This window comes from Tursiops truncatus, chromosome 2 (assembly GCF_011762595.2).
Source record: "Tursiops truncatus isolate mTurTru1 chromosome 2, mTurTru1.mat.Y, whole genome shotgun sequence".
Taxonomy (NCBI): Eukaryota; Metazoa; Chordata; class Mammalia; order Artiodactyla; family Delphinidae; genus Tursiops; species Tursiops truncatus.
In genome coordinates, this window is record NC_047035.1 from 94,533,390 (window position 1) to 94,552,395 (window position 19,006).

Genomic DNA, 19,006 nt, shown 5'->3' on the forward strand with positions numbered 1-19,006 from the left:
CACCTACCCTGGACTGATGAGGATATTCACCCTTAGGGGAACCAACGATGATTTTTGTTGTTGTTGTTCTGTTTCCTCATCTAGGAGAGTGAGAGTGTGCTGCAGCAATCTATTTGAAAGAATGTTCCTTAAATATCCCAATTCAAAGGACTCCATAGAGCTGAGACCCAAATAAGAGCACCAAGGGAGCCCTGGTACGTCAACCCAAATCACAAAAGGCACGGCTTTTCTAAGAATATAAGAATTATATCTACCTTTTAGGTACAGAAGGTGGAATGGAAAGAAGGGCTTTTTGGAGACGGTATCCCAGAATAATCTCTAAGCAGAACCCCTTGCACAAGGTTATCCAGCTTTCCTTGACGGGTGCACGGGCAGAGAAAGCATTTGGTCCCTGAGGTAACGTTTACTTGGGAGGTTACGACAACGATGTGCACGTTTACAGCAATCCAGGTGACCGTGAGCGCAGGAGCACCCCTAGGACTGCGGCACCGAAAATACGCTAGCTAGTCTATCGTCCTCCCCGCTTCCACTCGCTGTGGGGATTGGAGCAGCTTCCGAGGCGCTGACACCACCCCTTCCCGCCTCTGGCTCGCAGGGAGCATGCGCTTCCATCCTCACTTCCTCTCAAGGAGGGAGCGAGAATAAGGTGACGCCCTAGCCGACCCACTGACCGCTCCGCGTCACAGGAACTTCAGCACCCACGGGGCGGACAGCGCTTTCCTCCACCTGAAGACCTGAGTCCCGAGCGCCCAGAGTCTTTCTCATCCCTTTACTCCGGAGCCGCAGAGAGCTCCACCAGCTCCGAGCCCCCGCCACTCGCCCTCCCTGCGCCCGCCCTCCTAGCTCTTCCTGTTTTTACTCCTCCTTTTCATTCATAACAAAAGCTATAGCTCCGGGAGCCCGGCGCCAGGCTGTTTCTGAAGCCAAGCGTGGAAGAATGGGGTTCCTTTGGACCGGCACTTGGATTGTGGTGTTGGTGCTCCACAGCAGCCCAATTCAAGCTTTCCCCAAACCGGCAGGCAGCCAAGGTACGTGGACACTTTTCTGCCCACCTCCCTTTTATTTCGCCATGAAAAGGTAAAGCTTGGTGTAATCCGCGAGCTGTAAATCACCTTGCCTCATTTTCTGATCACGTCATATCCGTGCATATTGACAGAGAAATCAGTTCGAATTTAGAGCCAGAAGACAGATTTTCCTCCCTCACTTTTTACATGATAGAACAATAATATAAGTTGTTTTGAAAGATCTTATTTTGAAATTGGGAGGGGGTGGCTTTCCCGCCTAATATATGGCTTGGTTTTTTTGTTTGTTTGTTTTTTTCTTAGTCATCTTACAACCTTTCTCAGATATTCTATTCATAAAACGTGCAGTGTATGAAGAAAGCTTTTAATGTGCCAATAATACCAATCCAGACTATGCTCTGTCTAGTTGAAAACAGCTGGTAAACCAAGTGTTAGAACAATATGTTAGATTTCTGGTCAAAAAAAAAAAAAAAGAAAAAGTGTAATTCTATTAACTCAGGAAATACACCAAGATAATAAGCAAGGCAACACTGATAATCATCGTTATTGGATAATCTTGATAATCTCTGTTAATATATATATTTGTTTCACAGTCATCCAAAAATATTTCTCCTTTTATTTTGAAAATTTTATTTAATGAGACATATTGTCTTTCCAATGAACAATTAAATTTGTATTTGTGTGTGTTTATTCTAGACAAACCCCTACATAATAGAGAATTAAGTGCAGAAAGACCTTTGAATGAGCAGGTAGGTCGGAAGTAAAATTATAAATGCTATTCCATTTTATTTTAGTTATCATTATTTAATGTAACTATGCCGCGAATTTTTAGCCATTTTGAATTCACAAACCTCAGGAGCTTAATAATAAACACTGAAATTATGATGGGAAATATAATTTTGGTAATTTTTATGTCCCAACAGTTAAATATAGAGAGTTCAGTGTAATGCAAAGAGCTGCCTGCATAATAAGCCAGTAAGCGCAACATCACATCCATTCTATTGTAAGATTTCTTTATCAGAGATTTATCTTTTACCAATATTATCAGAGAGGGAATTAATATTTATAGACCATCTGCCCTTTATTTTATCTCATTTAATCCTTATGACATACTTTGAGATAGAAATTATTAACTACATCTTACAAACAAGAAAGCTAAATCCCATGGAGATTGAATTATTGAGCTGTCATATGTGGTAAGTGGTGGAGTAATGATTTAAAACCAGGTCTATCTCCTGTTTCTTTCACAGATTGCTGAAGCAGAAGCAGACAAGATTAAAAAAACATACCCTTCAGGTAATAAGAAATTACACTGATGTTAATTTAAATAATGTAGGCTATGAGAAGCTTAACTAAAACGGATGTGCCTGGTTTGGGGGCTTTTCTTCCAGAAAACAAGCCAGGTGAGAGCAATTATTCCTTTGTTGATAACTTGAACCTGCTAAAGGCTATAACAGAAAAGGAAAAGAATGACAAGGAAAGACAGTCCGTAAAAAGTTCTCCAAATGATAATAAATTGAACCTGGAAGATGTTGATTCAACCAAGAATCAAAGACTGATTGATGATTATGATTCTACTAAGAGTGGACTGGATCATAAATTTCAAGGTAAATGAAGAAAAAGAAGTTTTGCTACCTATTTTCTCTAATTTGGAGTTTCCCATTATGGGTTAAGAGAAAGTTCTATATTTTAAAAATATCTCTTACACACTTACAATCCTTTATTAGTCATGTCCAAAATTGAGATAAAGCCCAAACTTACTGATAATGTGCAAAGCTCCAGCTCCACAGAAGCCCAGATTTTATTTTCTCTTTAAAGCTTCCTTTACTGATGCTTTGAAAAACATTTAAATCTACTCTCTATATTTTATGTTATTGAATTCATTTTAACATTCCAATTTAACTATTAGTACAAGCAAAATATCATAATTCTCAAACAATTAAATCAACAAAATACCCCCCCTCCCCAAGAGGAATATTCGTCACTCCCTTTTCAGTGTTCTCTTCCTAGCTATATCCTTTCTCCCTAGGTCATTCTAACCTTTCCACGGTTTCCGTTACCATCTATATCCTGATGTTTCATATCAGTAGCCCAGAATGCTCTGAAGTATAGACCTATATCTAGCTAACTACCGACTTATCTTCCCTTGGAAGTCTCAGATGCACCTCAAACTTAACATGTCTAAGATTAAATTCATAATTTCTGTACACCTTACAACTTAGCCCTCTTTCCTCTAGGAAAGGCACTACTATACATCCAGCTTTTCAAGACAAATCTATGAGTCAAACTATTTCTTTTTTTCTTTACCTCTCAAATTCTAATCCACCAGTCTTAGCAATTTTATCTCCTATGTATCTCTCAAAATCTTTTTCTCTATCCCCAATCACCTCCATCTTTTTCCAAGCTCCAATCATGTCTCATTTGAACTAGAGCAAAATCTTCCAATGGATCTTCTAGCATTCGCTCTGACCCTCTCCATCTTATCCTTCATGTAGCAGCCAGAGTGATCTTTTCAACACACAAACATGAGCATGTCTCTGTTTTGCATAAAACCTGTTAATAGATTCCCATTTCTCTTAGGATAAAACCCCAAATCCTTAACGTGACTTCTACAGTCCTACATGGGCTGTCTACTTCTCTAGGTTCATCCAGCGCACATGATCTGATAGAAACCTTATTTCCTTCCTTCATGGCACTTACTGCAGTTTGTAATTTTACATCCTTGAGTGTGACTACTTCTGATTTATCTTTTTCTCCTAAACTCAACTGAAAACTCCATGAGAACAGAGACGGTGTAGTCCAAGTGTCTGGAGCTCGTGAATTTGTTGCATGGATTGATAAATGAACAAATGCACAAATAAAAGAATACATGAGGGAGTAAATTAACTATTGTACCTAGGCATTGAGGTCTTCCTCAGTGTGTCTTCTATTCTGAGTACTGGTGCTTAGGAGTGACTACAGATTTTCTTATGTGTCTTAATTCTTTTCCACGGACCACAAGAGAATTATACTGATTATCTCTGTCAGAAAACGACTGCCAATTAAATTTGACTTTTATAGGCTATTGTAGCCTGAGGAGAATTCAGAAGTGTGTTTTATATAGATGGCGTGGGGGAGATGGTCTATATTTTGACACATTTCATATTGTATACTATTCAGGGAAATGTTTTGGGGGTTTTTTTGTGTGAGGGTTTTGTTTTTGTTTTTGTTGTTGTTGTTTTGTTTTGGCTGTGCTGTGCATGGCTTGCGGGATATTAGTTCCCCGACCAGGGATTGAACGCGGACCCATGGGAGTGGAAGCGATGAGTCCTAACCACTGGACCACAAGGGAATTCCCAGGGACATTTTTTTTTTGAATTCTACTTTTTAAACTAAGACATTTGGGCTAGAAATAAATAGGCACTGGGCATAGCCCCATGAAAAATAGATTTAACCACTTTGATTGAATCGACCATTTGATTTAATACAATAAAAAAATAGTCTAAAGTTTGTTTGACTGCATTTTTTGGTCAGATGGGCTGTACATGCAAACAGAGGCAGATCTGTTTGTGATCTGATCACTAACTTGAGCAACTTATGTTTAAATTGTTCAACATTTTATTAACATGCAAATAGGTTCAGAACTACCAAGTGCTAGTTTTGATGGTTCCAGGTTTACCCTAGGGGTCATTTTAAGTCCACTTGAGTATACAAAAAAGATTCTTGGAGAGAATGATATGAGTGAATTGCTGATTTTCTCTCATACCCTGGTAATGCTGGAACCAGAAGGTTTGGGACCACTCAGGTGACTAGAACCTCAGAGGTATGCAGACTTACATCCCAGAAGGGAGGGCAAGGGGCCTAACTTCTGCAGGGTGCTTTTATACCTTTAGGAAACCTCTAAATGGGCTTGTGCTATAGGACCCACCAATTCTCCGTCTCAGTGTTTTCTACAGTATGTATGATTCAGGATTTTTGTAAGTTTCTTTTAGGAAATAGTGCTTTGTGGCTCCTGTGTGCACTCACCAAACAAATATTCATTGAGCAATTACTATGTATCAGTGTATGAGCTAGACAGTAAGCTCTGTGCAGTTAGGGACCACATCTAAACTCCTTATCACTCTCTTTCCAGTCCTGGCCCATATTAAGACTTTAATACAAATATATTGAATAAATGAAGGCCAAGTGCCATATTAGATGCCTGGAGATTCAAATGTAACTGAGCAGATGACAACTTTGAACAAGGCCCTTTCGCATCCACTTAGAGTTGTAAATGCTTTAAAAACTTATAAATATTGAACTCATGTCTGGTTTCCCTCTGAGGTCTGTATAGGAGGGTGAAACACCCCTTCACGAGCAGTAGAGAAGCCATTCTGAGTAATTCTGTCCATTGTAGAGGAGCAGGGGAAATCACTGGAAGGCAAGGAGCATTGCCCACCTGCTCAACTATCAACCCCATCTAGCGAAGCTCTGCTAGGGGAGCCTGAAGTTCCTGGCTCAAGAGAATACAGCATTGCAGAGGAGGAAGCTATTTCTTCAGAGTGTTGCTAATGTTCTTCCTGTTGTGAAGTAAATGAACTGAAAAACAGTCATCTCATTTATTTTCCAGCTTCAGCAGGCAACCACTCTTCTTCCTTTTTCAGATCCCGAGGGATAAGTGGGAAGGGAAATAAATGCTTCCACCTCTGCCTAGACCCAGGGAAGTGTCTGCTCCACATATTCCCGAGAGTCTGTCTTGCAACCCACAAATGGAAAAATCAGACCTAAGTGATAGTGAGTCTCTGCTCCTGAAAAACATGGGTGATGAGCCCAATTTTCAGTCAGCCAGGAGGGGAACTGATTTTACAGGGTTTTCTAAGGGACTTTTCTGCTCATTCGTCACGCTGGTACACAGGACTCAAAGGGCTCACAGCTCATGGGTTGGCCAACAACTCAGCAATCATATACTGTCAGAGAACTTCCAGCCCTCTGTGTGTACTCACCCTGCTCATTTTCCTAAGCTTCTTTCCAAACAGCAAGAAGAGGATATTCTGCCTGAGGCTGCGCATACTTCCAGCTTCATAGAGTCTAGAAGAAGTCTATGAATCTCCAGGAGCTATGGAAGAAAAGGAGAGAATCAGAATAGAAATATGTACTAGGTTCTTCTTTCTTTGAGTGAATATCAGAATTATTAGGGTAGGATTTGGCTAGGGATGCAATGTCTATTTTCTCTAGAAGATAATTGTAGTTCCCTTATTTCAGGTACAAATCTACGGTTCATAAAACTACGTTAACTTTCATACGATACTTTGCAATTTAAAAGGTGCTTTTACATCTTATTCCATTTGATCCTCACAATCCCATGAAATAGATACTCTTATTAACTTCCTTTACAGTGGTCCAAGGATATATAGATAACAAGAGGGATCACTGGAGCTAAATTTCTGATCTTTCCAAGCTGCCTAGAAGTGACAGGTTAAGTGCCTTGTAAACTTGCATATATGAATATACTGTTCCATGTGGTATAGATTGGAAAAGACCAGTTAATTCCTGGGAGTGCTCTGTGGACATAGTGCAAAGCGTCCTTGCCACCAACCCTACTGTATCCGTCCTTTCCCTCAGGAAGGGCCCTTGCTTTAGTCTGGAGTAGTGCTGCCAAATGTATTCCCAGGAAAGCCAAGGATACATATCTGCGAGCTTCTCTGCTGAGATTTACATAGATTTACATATTGCTTTGTGCAAACCTGTGATCACATTTCAAAAGCTTAAATTCCAGGCACATAAAATAAGTTCCCCATTCTCTGGAGAAAGAGGCTTGTCACATTAAGCTGCCTTACATAAAGGTGCCCTGACACATACTCACAAGTAAACAGTTATTCCAGGTAAGTCATAAAATCTTCAGTACATACTCTCTGATTCTGGGTGTAAGGCAGGTTTTCCCACCCCCAGCCCAGGAATTTGCCTGCAAAGGGAGTACATTAATACAAATCTACTCTTGTGGGGAAATGGAATATCAAATTATATAATATATAGAAGGGTGCTTTGAACAATACTGCATACTATCTAACAGTATTTTACTTTTTGTACTATTAGTGCTAAAAACGGAGAGGCCTTTTGTGTTATTTTCAGATCTTCCTCCTATAATCACATAAGCAGCTTTCAGAACTTCCATTATCATCCCAGGTTCTTAACTTGAAGTCAAATTTTATTTTAAACCAAGAGTTTACATGGACTAAGCACCACCTTAAACATATTCCAAACATATTTGAGTGTACAAGATATAGATTATAAATCTAATGTAATCCAAGAAATAGGTCTGTGACCACCACAACGTGAAGTTGTGATTGCTCTGTCTAGATGATCCAGATGGCCTTCATCAACTAGATGGAACTTCTTTAACTGCTGAAGACATTGTCCAGAAAATTGCTACCAGGATTTATGAGGAAAATGACAGAGGAGTATTTGACAAGATCGTTTCTAAACTGCTGAATCTTGGCCTAGTAAGTCATATGCATGAGAATAAACCAAACCTTAGGTTGGAATATGCTAAGAAGCCAAGCCACTTCATTCAAAGAGCCAAATGTTTATAACGCATCTACTTTATACCAGTCACCATGGGTCTCGAGGACAAGTAAGACACCACTCTTTCCCTCTAGGAATTTATGGTTTATCAGAGGCACTAGACAAGTACGCAAGTGCTCATGATGCAAGGTGCATAAGAACCATCTGAGTGGTTCAGTGTGCCAGAGGGTGGATTATATCCAGTTATGCAATAAGGAAAAGCTTCAGAGGAGGAGGTGTTTGAAGTGAGCTTAGAAGGATGGTTGGGATTTAACCAGCAGAAGTTTAAAAAAAAATGTGTTAGATGAGAAGGAAATAAGATGTGCAAAGCCACACAATGATTGGGAAGCCCTAAGCAATTCAAACTGACCCTGCCCCAGCTTGGCTCCCAGATACTAACACAGGCCTGGCAGGCTTTAGGAGAGCACTAAATTTGCAGGTTTCAAAGGTTACCTACTATGACCTGCAGCTGAGGACTGAGAAACAACCCTCAAGTTGTTTCTCAAATTAAGTATTCTGTGGGTTCCAACAGATAGGACTGACGCTTGCACAATGGGCCCAAAGACACTTCTTCCCAGGAGTGCTGAGCAGTTACTGTGAAGGCCAGCATGTAGTAGAGGCATAATCAAGGGATGTTCAGAAGAGGGACCAGAACATTCTCTAGTCTTCTAAAACTATGTGTTCAACTAAAGAGTTCAGTCTAGAATTTTTTTTAAATCACAAAAATGGGAATAACAGTTATATGTTTTGACTCTTTATAACAGATCACAGAAAGCCAGGCACACACACTGGAAGATGAAGTTGCAGAGGTTTTACAAAAACTGATCTCTAAGGAAGCCAACAGTTATGAAGAGGAACTCAATAAGCCAATGAACAGGACTGAGAGTCAGGCTGGAAAAATACCAGAGAAAGTGGTATGTATATGCAAATGTATATGCATCTATTATGTATGTGTATATGCATGTGCATGGATGTGTGTGTATACTTGTATTTGTATATAATTAATACAATCTGTGTATAATTAGTACTTCAGTTTGTGCCAAATAAGAATTGGGGTATGTGACATTTTTAGCCCACTTAAAATATATACATTAATGAAATACCAATGAGTTAAAAGATATAGATGAACTCCACTTTGAAAATAGTATAAAGATGCATGTTATATTACATAGTAAAGATTATGCCTTATACCCCAGAGTAAAATAACACATAATATTATGTGAAACGGTTATTTCACATAACAATTCATATAATCACAGTGCACTGGATCCAAGTATTTCACAACAGAAGTTGGTATCCAACTTCTGTTCACAGTGGATGTCATCATCTGCTCCCAAAACCCCAAAAAAGAAACTTGGGCTGATTTGATCCTTTTCCACACCAGCTTTTATATTCCTCAGAGCTAGTTGCCTCATGCTGCCTCTCTGTCTACCCTGTGTCCTCCCACCTGCTCCTTCCTCTTTCCATTGGCTCAGAGGTCTGTCTGTCATCCTTTACTTAGACTTGCCATTCACTTGTCCTTGTCCTTGCTGGACTCCTTGCCTCTTCATCTTTTCTTTGGCCTCAGCCAAACTACTAAAATCATTCTCTCCTCCTTGAATTCCTTTTTAAATTTCTAGATGGAGCTAACTATAGGAGGATATAGGAGGATATCAAACTCCTCACCTCTCCTTTCATTTTCTCCACCAGAGCTCCCATACCCCATGCATGGCTCTCTAACATCCTATCCCAAATACAAGGAAAAAGGGTATATAGACCTATGGTCCTATTTTAGGGAAGAGGCTAGAAAACAGAAACTGGTATGGATTGTTTTTGTTTTGTTTTTTACTGCTAGCCAAAAATTCTCCTTTGTTCTCCCTACTTCCAATCCCCACCATCTGCCATTTTGAAAAACAGCTTTTCAAGATCCACCCACCCTAAAAAAAAACTATCTAGATTTATCACAGAACTCATGGCTTTTACTCAAACTTACCAATCTGAACCAAAACTGACATAGCAATTTTCATGATCCTTCACTCCCATTATATACTCCTTACTTCCCATCTCTAAAATGTCCATATACTTGACCTGCTCACTCCTATTATCTAAATGCATAAATGCAAACAAAATATTCTTTCAGTAAATGTTTATTGAGGTACCACCTATGTACCAAACACTGGGGATAAAATGCTCATTTAAAAAGATACAATCCCTGCTCTCATTATGCTTAAGGTCTAAGGGAAGAGGTAGATGGTCTTCAAATAGTCACGTATTTTATTTTATTTTATTTTTTTAATAAATTTATTTATTTATTTTTGGCTGTGTTGAGTCTTCGTTGCCGCGCGCAGGTTTTCTCTAGTTGTAGCGAGTGGAGGCTCCTCTTCATTGCGGTGCGCGGGCTTCTCATTGCGGTGGCGTCTCTTGTTGCAGAGCATGGGCTCTAGGTGCACGGGCTTCAGTAGTTGTGGTACGTGGGCTCAGTAGTTGTGGCTCGCAGGCTCTAGAGCTCAGGCTCAGTAGTTGTAGCACACAGGCTTAGTTGCTCTGCGGCATGTGGGATCTTCCCGGACCAGGGCTCAAACTCGTATCCCCTGCATTGGCAGGCAGATTCTTAACTACTGCACCACCAGGGAAGCCCAGTCATGTATTTTAATTGTGACTGCATTAAGTACTCTGAGAAAAGAAACATGGTTCTACTAGACCTCATAAAAAAGGAACCTGTCTTGGACTTAGGCTTGGGGAAGGCTTCCCAGAGGAGGTGACTTGAGCCAAAAACTGAAGGCTGAATAGGAGTTAACTTGTGAATATGATAGGCAATATGTAGAGAAGGATGTGTGGAGTACCCAAGTAACTGAAACAAGGACAGTGTGGTTGCCACACAGAGAGAGCAATGAGAGATGAGACTGGGGAGGTGGACCCAGGCCAGATCAGCAGGGTCTTATCAGCCATGTACAGATTCTGATCTTTATCATAAGAGCAATGGGAAAACACTGAAGGATTTTAAGCAAAGGACTTACATGATCATATTTTTAAAAAGATAACTGGCTACAACGTGGAAAATGCAGGGTTGGGAATAGATTGGAAGGTGGGTGGTGTACCAGTTAAAAAGTAAGAAGTGAAGGTAGCTTGGACTAGAGTGGGGTAGTGGAGAAAGTGAGAAATGTACAAATTTGGGATAAATTTAGACAGTATGGCCAATAAGGCTACTGATGGATCGAATGCAGGGAAATGAAGAGGCAAGAAAGGCTCTTACATTTCTGTCTAGTTCACTCAGTGGAGAATGGATCATTAAGATAGGGAACACTGGACACACATCAGGTTTGGGAAAAAGAGTCTTGTGTACCCTCCCAGCCAGCGTTTAAAATGTCACCCAGGAATCACTAAGGTATGATTGCTCTGCTAGCATTAGACATTGTGACAGGCTTTCCTGTATCTTGGCACCATCCCTCTTGGTAGATTCTATAAACTCAAAGCTCCCCTCCTTGGTGAAAGGCAGTTTTATGAAGAAACACTCATGAGAACTAGTGGAGGGAAACTTGGCCAGGGCAGGAACCTGTCTATTCTCCCCTGAGCAGGAGCCAGGGTCTTCAGGTAAAGCACCTGTCTCTAAATCCCAATGATCTTCCCATGTAACTAGATGCCCACACGCCTGCAAAAGAGTTTGATCCTGCAGGAGCTTACAAAGGAAGAGATATTCTTGCACTTCAATTCAAGCGCGTCACAGAGGAAAGAATCATCCTGGATTGTCATCAGTTCTAACAAAAATATTTATTTTGTATTGATTTTTCCCCCACTGTAGACTCCAATGGCAGCAATTCAGGATGGTTTTACTAATGGAGAAAATGATGAAACAGTGTCTAACACCTTAACCTTGACAAATGGCTTGGAAAGGAGAACTAAAACCTACAGTGAAGACAACTTTGAGGAACTCCAGTATTTCCCAAACTTCTATGCACTACTGAAAAGTATTGATTCAGGTAAACATTGTTTTCTGACCGTGTGGAACAGAAACAGTAATTCCAGGAAATGTGTGGGTGGGGTTTTTTTCTTCCTGTTTTCAATTTCTAAATTCAGCCATCAATGACGTATATTATGGCCTCAGGGAAAATAGTTCACATTGATTTTTTTCAAAAGAAGTGTACTAGCCATGGAAATATTTAGGAAAGGGTAATCAGGAAAGGTGGAATTTCTGGATAATTTAATCTCCATGTTAACAGAGGGTTCATTTATTTGTTCAATAAACAGGTATTGAACACATGCTGTGTTCCTGGGATTGTAGTGAACCTTGTACCGATATAGGGATGAATCAGAGTGTTCCTGGCCTGACCCAGTTCAGCCTCAACTTTTATTGCAAGTCTCTTTTCAAAAAGGCTTTATTTTCCTCTCTTAGTAAGAACAGTGTATGGAACATAATTTATTATTTTTAAATGATTCAGAATTTTGCTTTTTAGATATTTTCAACTTGTCTTCAAATGAATTGAACTAAACATTGGACTAATGAAGGTCAGGAGCCCAAAACACGCTTGGGAAATGTTCTGCTTTTTTTTTAAAAAAAAGTCCTTAATGTGTTGCTCTCTTTTCTTTTTTATGTGCACCAAAATAAGTTGACTGAAGATTTCAGTTCATGTTTATTTTTGGTTAATCTGCAAGGAGGATAATAATGTGCCAATTTTCTGTTGTTATTGTCCATATAGCTGCCCTGCACTGCCTTATAGCTTTTCTTCTTCCTGTTTAAAGATTCATCGCCAGTTTGAACATTTGTAATAAAGACTTCTGTAATTGTAACATCTTTCCCCAAGAAGTGACCTTAGAGTAGACTTCATTTCTGGGGAACATCCTTTTGTCCTTCAATCCCAGACATTGGCCAGATGGCACCAGCCCCCCTGCTGGTGTCTGCAGGGCTTGTACATCTTGAGGGTCTATTCTTGCCCCACTGGTTGGCAGATACCCAGCTCAGAACCTCTGTCATCCTGGTGAATCACTTCTTGTCAGTGAAGTGTATCAGCATAATACCAAATATTTATATGGATGTGACCTTGAGCAAATAATGTGATTGCTGAAGTTAATATTTACCTGCCCTTTTCCAGGATTTCTCTCCCGCACCTCTTCTCCCACCTTCCTCTCTCCCAACTTTGTGACTTTTGTGGTATTTTTAAGATTCCACTGTATGGAATATTCTTTATTTTGTGTGTTTTTATCTTTCAGTTTCCTTGACCCCATTCCTTATTGCCTTTGTTTTTATAGACTTTTAATTTAAATACTTACACTGAGGTCTTTGATAGTACCCATCTTTTTTACCCAGGGTCTGAACCAATTGAGAAAACCGAAGTATCTTTGCTACTGATACAGACTGGGTTGTAGAATGTAGCTTGGTGTGAGAGCCAGCAGTGGGCTTGTCTACTCCCTACCCCCAGTCTAGCTCTTGGAACAGCCAATCCTGGAAGAGTTTGAGTCTGCACAGCAGGCACATTTTTCAGTTCCCTGCCTTCCACTGTTCCAGGGGAACGGAAAGAAGAAAGATTCCAAATCCCCATCCTTCAAGAAAAGTAGACTAATGGCTGTTGGCTACCAACCTCATCTGTGAGGAGGATGAAAAAATGGGGGGAAAGGCTAGAAGTATGTAGAGAAAATCCTTCCTGGCAGCTGAAAGAATAGGGAAACAGTTCTCTAGCAACTTAGTTTTTCTTTCCTTCAAAAATGGAAATAGCTTTTTTTTTTCTGATTTTAGAATTAATATAGCCACCGAACTATTATGGAGTCATTGGCCATCTTGTTCTATCAGGATACAGAACAGTATGTCACATATGAAGTTTCCAAGAAACTGTTAGTAGTGGTTGCTTATAGGAAGTAGGAGTTGTGGGGAGGGAGAGGAAGAGAATATTGCTTTCACTGTTTACTTCTGTACCACTGGAATATTTTCACTATATGCGTTTATTCCTTCAAATGAAATAAATGTTAGAAAGCAATATATACTACTGTTAAAAAGTCAACATTGCATTTAAAAAATAAAGAAACATGTGTGTCCCTATTTCAAATATTAAGCTTGATTAATGAAAACAGGTCATTCCTTCCCTCCAAAACATACAACCAGAGTAGAGAAAGGTTGTTGGGTTACCAGTCTTCTAACTTTCCTTTTGAGTTTATATTATCTCAGGTTGCAAACTGTCTCTATCATCTACTCTATCAATAAAATATTTTAGATTAAGGTAAACCGTTTTGGAGAAGTTATAATTACCCATTTCTGAAAAAGTTCAGTATACCTGTACATTGTTCTGTATTACCAATCAAGTCTTGGGCTTTTCAGAAATTAAATATATTTTAGCTATAAATGGTTTAGCTATATATGTAGGGAGAACTATTTCAATAAGATGCTGTATTTCATAAATGAACATTGAAAGATGAAGCTATACTCCACTAGTCTTTAAAAAATTATTTTGTCCTTTTATATAGAAAAAGAGGCAAAAGAGAAAGAAACCTTGATTACTATCATGAAAACGTTGATTGACTTTGTGAAGATGATGGTAAAATATGGCACCATATCTCCAGAAGAAGGTGTTTCCTACCTTGGTGAGAGTCCTACCTCTTTTGTTTTCACAGTGGTTAGTTTTCATTGTCCAAAATGAATGAGGGATTTGGCAACAATTATTTTACTAATTTGATAATTTATGCCAAAGTAGCCTGAATCATCTGGGTGATCAGAATTGCCCAGCTTGACAACGCATACAAAGAAAATTAACTAGATGTTTTCAGCTCTTTATATTTACAGATCCAGTTCAAATACAGACATTTCACCTTTGTTATATTTTGTCTTATTAACATTTTCTAATAATCTCGCCAGAGATAATATTATTAAAATTTGACTTTTTTTTTTCCCAATTGTGTTTGCATGGTTTGGGACAAAAAGAGTCTTGATTTTAACCAGTGCGGCCTGTGTGTGTGTGGTGAGGAGGAAGGAGCACTGGACTAGGCATCAGAAGTTCTGCTTCCTGGTCCCAGCTCTGCCTCAGACCAGGTCTGTCATGCTGGGGAAGGCACTCACCTTTCTGGACCTCAGTTTCTGTATCTGTGAAATAAAGGACTCTGTTACCTCTAACCGGGGCTGGTAAACTACTGGCCATGGGCCAGTCTGTCCCATCACCTATCTTTGTATAGCACACAAGCTAAAAACAGCTTTTCCATTTTTAAATGGTTGAAAAAAAATAAAAATAATAGTGTTTTGTGACATGAGAAAACTACATAAAATTCAGATTTCTGCATCCATAATCAAGTCTTATTGGAACACAGCTGTGCTTCTTTGTTTTAGTGTTGTCCGTGGCTACTTACATGCTACCATGACAACACTGAGTAGCTGCATATGGCTGTCAAAGCCAAAAATACTTACTAACTGGCCCTTTATAGAAAAAGTTGGCAACCTTTGATTCCTTGAACTTTATAGATAAGCTTAATCTTTGATTCTGCATGCAAGTTGTTAAAAGAAGAAAAGCCTTTTGTTTTCCTGCTTGGTTTAGTTAATCACCAAATACCATTCATCTCAGAAGTCCTTTGGGCAAGATGAACTCATGGCCCCTTACTCTGATCACTGATGCGGGAGGGAGAATTAAATGGAAGAGAAAATCTCATAGGATAGAGTAATCCAGAGTTGTTCTGTATAAATGCCATTTTTTCCTACATGAAAACTAGTTTTACTGTTTTTTTTCTGATTATAAAAGAACATATTTGTTTAAAAAAATCAGTCAATGCAAAAAGATATTAAAAAGACAGTGAAAAAATCACTCATAATATATATATTATGTATATAATACATAATAATGTATGCACACATACACATACATACCTATGTCATTTTTTTTCTTTTATCTTATTTAACAAAAAATGGGCTCTAGTTACACACCATGCTTTGTGGCCTACTTTACCCACTTAATAGATCTAAAACATTGTTTCAAATCAATCATTGTTTCATATCAATACCCTGTGACTCATATTTCGCACTTAAGTCATTTATTCTATGGAAATAAATTAGAGATGCCGCAAAGGCTTGTGTGCAAACCAGGTATTTCCACTATTATTTATAGCTGTGCTGTCCAGTGTGATAGTCACATGTTGCTATTTACATTAACAGTAATTAAAATTAAGCAAAATAAAAAATCTGTTTTCTCAGTTGCTCTAGGCATATTTCAAGTGCTCACTTGCCACAGGTAGCTTGTGGCTACCATATTGAACAGCACAGAAATGAGTATTTCCATCGTTGCAGAAAGTTCTATTGGACAGCACTGGCTTATAGAAACAAAACAATAGAAATAAACTTGCTACCCCACAAGAGGAGACTATATAAATTATTAATTCTTATTTAGACTAAATTTTATTTTTTAATGTTTGCGTTTTTAATAATTGTATGTTTATAAATTGTGTTTTAAATATTGTTTACAAACAATATGTTATAAACTACTTTTAATAATCATAGTGTTTATAAACAATAAATAAATATTGTTTATAAAGACTAATGATGGGGGAAATGTCCATGATATATTATTGAATGCTTAAAGCCATTTAGAATATGACCTTAATTTTGGTGTTAAAAAATGGATATGCATAAAGAAAGAAAGTTGGGGAAAAAAAAAGTTAGAAAGAAATATACCAAAACATTATCTGGGCATAGTAAGTGTTATTTTTTCCTTACAATTTTCTGTTCATTTTCGTATATAACTTTTACAATCAGAAAATGAGTTGTATGTAGAGAATTTTTCTGTACAAGCATGTTGGCTTTTGACTGTCGCTGCCATGAAGGTACACCCTCAGACCCTGAAGGGCTCAGGGGCAGCATGGGTAGAAGAGAGAGGATTAACTAATCTCCTCTCTCCTCCATCTCAGCATGTGACAAACAATGATCAGTGATCTACCCTTCTGTTCTGGTCCCAACAATGTATGGTGACTACGAAGTTTGCCAGCTGTGGTCGCTATCTCAAAGAAGAAAGCAGAATGTGTCACATAATAGGATATACTGATTTTCTTCTCAAAAAGGGGTGGGGTAGGGTAGAAGGAAGAATTTTCTTGGGGAGAAATAATACAAAGTAATAATGGACTCTTTATAGACAAATTGCAAAGAACTGCTTGTTTGCAAATAACCCTGTCCTATTAGTAAGATGGATATGTGACTGGTTAAATAACTGAATACCAGGGTTGTGGATTCTAATTCATTGACTGCCTTGAGGTGGTCACAGTCTAGATTCCTATCTGGTAACACCTACAAGATGTTACTCCAAAGAGCAGAATTAGGACAAAGACAAGAATACAGATTTCAGCTTAATATGAATAGAGAAATTCTCGCCCTTAAGACATCTAACATGAAGGAGGTGTTAGCTAACCGTGGTAATCATTTTGCAGAATATAAGTGTATCAAATCAGTATGTTGTACTATACCTTAAACTTACACAATGTTCTATCTTAGTGAAAAAAATATTTTTTAAGACTAACAATAGAACTGGCTGCCTCGTGAATTAGTGAGAGCCCTGAATGACAGAAATCCAACTGTTTGGCTTAAGCGACAAGGGAATTTATTTCCTCATGTAACTGAAAAGTCCAGGGGTGGGGGTAGTCTGGCTTCAGGTTTGTGAAGCCCACCACAGTGTGAGGAATCTATCCCTCCCCATCTCACTGACTTTTTGTATGTTGATTGATAAACTGCTCCATTCTGGAAACAAGATGGCTGGTACAGCTCCAATCTCACATCCGCACAGTAGAGCAATCCTGGTGGAAAGAGAGCCTCTTTCTCTTAGCATCGAATCTCACTGGCCTGGCTTGAGTCATGTGCTCCTCCTTGAACCAATCACCATAGCCTGAGGGCTGGAGCAGCCAGGCCTGGGTTATTCAGCCACCAGTGGAGCAAATTTGCTGAGAGTGGGAGAGGTCTGGGTTCTCCAAAGGAAGATCAAGGTGTAGTTACCAGAAGGCGTTGAGTAGGCCCAAACCACAGTTGTCCATTATAGGCCTCAATCACAGTGATCACAGAAATGTGGAAGGGACTTCTGCAGTTAACTGAGTAGGAAGCTGAACTTGAGGATCTCAAATTGTATGCCTTTCCATCTTGAGAGTCAATGAAATATAATCCATATCAAAGCCCCTTACTAGCAGTGCTAATATTGTGGAATTGCTGTTTGGCTATTTCTGGTGAGATTTAAACATTTTTAGGAAAACTTTGAAATGGTCTTTTAGGACATAAAATTTTATTTCTTCTCCTCCCCCCTCCAGAAAACTTGGATGAAACAATTGCTCTTCAGACCAAGAACAAACTAGAAAAAAATGTTACTGACAATAAGAGCAAGCTTTTCCCAGGTATGATTTATTTTAGTATTTTTCCCCCGACTTTTAGCAAAATAACCCTTTTGAGTGGTAAACCATGAACTTCAATAAACATTGATAAAGAATTACAGATTTCAAAAAGTTTGAAAACCTGAAATCCAACCATGGGATTAAGTAGCGATAACCTTGGCCAGTCAGCACAGAAATTTAATCCCAAGAAGCATTGAAAAGAAATGAGGACTTTACTGAAGCGGTGGCTGGCGGGCAAAGGTGAGAGCTATATCCCAAGTTGAGCAATCCTTCCTAAAATTCTCCTTTGGGTATCTTTTTCTCTCCCCAGATCACCACTGTCCCTTACCCTCCGTCCCCTCCTGCTGCTCCCTCCCATACTCTCCCCTCCCAGCTCTTCTTTCTCCTCTGGGACAGTCTGTGCCCCCGTGTGGTATGATTTATGCCCTTCTCTTGGTTTCCTCACTTCTGCATCTCTACTCATCACCCTGCTTAGCATGGCGAACACCACGGAGCAGAGCCGTACAAAGGAGAATTTCAGGGATGAGGAAGGCGCAAAAAGAGAAAAGATCACCAACTCTTTTTTTTTTTTTTTTTTTTGGTACGCGGGCCTCTCACTGCTGTGGCCTCTCCCGTTGCGGAGCACAGGCTCCGGACGCGCAGGCTCAGCGGCCATGGCTCACAGGCCCAGCCGCTCCACGGCATGTGGGATCTTCCCGGACCGGGGCACGAACCCGTGTCCCCTGCATCGGCAGGCGGACTCTCAACCACTGCGTCACCAGGGAAGCCCAAGATCACAAACTCTTATACTTTAATTTTGTGTCCCTATCACAGAAATTATGTACCTATATTTGATAGAATATACAGCCCTTTAAAATGATGTTTTCAAGCAGTTTTTAATAACATGGAAACATTCTTCCATAATGATGCTAATGACAAAAGCAAGGAACAAAATTGTGCCACAAGTATGAAAAAAATGCATCAAAAAAGTATATATATATACTACAACACTAGTAGTGGATGTTTAAGGAGACAATAACTGATTTTTCTTTTTTCCTATTTTTCTGTAGTAATAAACCTTTTACTGAAAAAAGAAAAAAGCTTATCATTAGACTGATTGACATTCCCTATTTTACTGACTACAGGGATGCATTACCATTGTTTTCAAGGGGTTACCTACT

At 39.2% G+C, this 19,006-nt stretch overlaps 1 protein-coding gene across 3 annotated transcripts in view; it reads left to right on the forward strand.

Moving 5' to 3' along the window:
* The first annotated feature begins 623 nt into the window (after positions 1 to 623).
* Positions 624 to 19,006, forward strand: part of SCG3 (secretogranin III) — a 38,545-nt gene continuing 20,162 nt past the window's right edge. For 2 of the 3 annotated variants that reach the window (XM_019932869.3, XM_073801004.1), the window contains exons 1-9: positions 624 to 1,028; positions 1,719 to 1,771; positions 2,273 to 2,318; positions 2,414 to 2,629; positions 7,338 to 7,480; positions 8,306 to 8,455; positions 11,320 to 11,497; positions 13,971 to 14,087; positions 17,766 to 17,849. In XM_019932869.3, coding sequence (XP_019788428.2) covers positions 938 to 1,028; positions 1,719 to 1,771; positions 2,273 to 2,318; positions 2,414 to 2,629; positions 7,338 to 7,480; positions 8,306 to 8,455; positions 11,320 to 11,497; positions 13,971 to 14,087; positions 17,766 to 17,849 — 1,078 coding nt within the window. In that variant the 5' untranslated portion in view covers positions 624 to 937. The remainder of the gene's footprint in view (positions 1,029 to 1,718; positions 1,772 to 2,272; positions 2,319 to 2,413; positions 2,630 to 7,337; positions 7,481 to 8,305; positions 8,456 to 11,319; positions 11,498 to 13,970; positions 14,088 to 17,765; positions 17,850 to 19,006) is intronic. The other variant, XM_019932871.3, reaches the window with a different exon arrangement.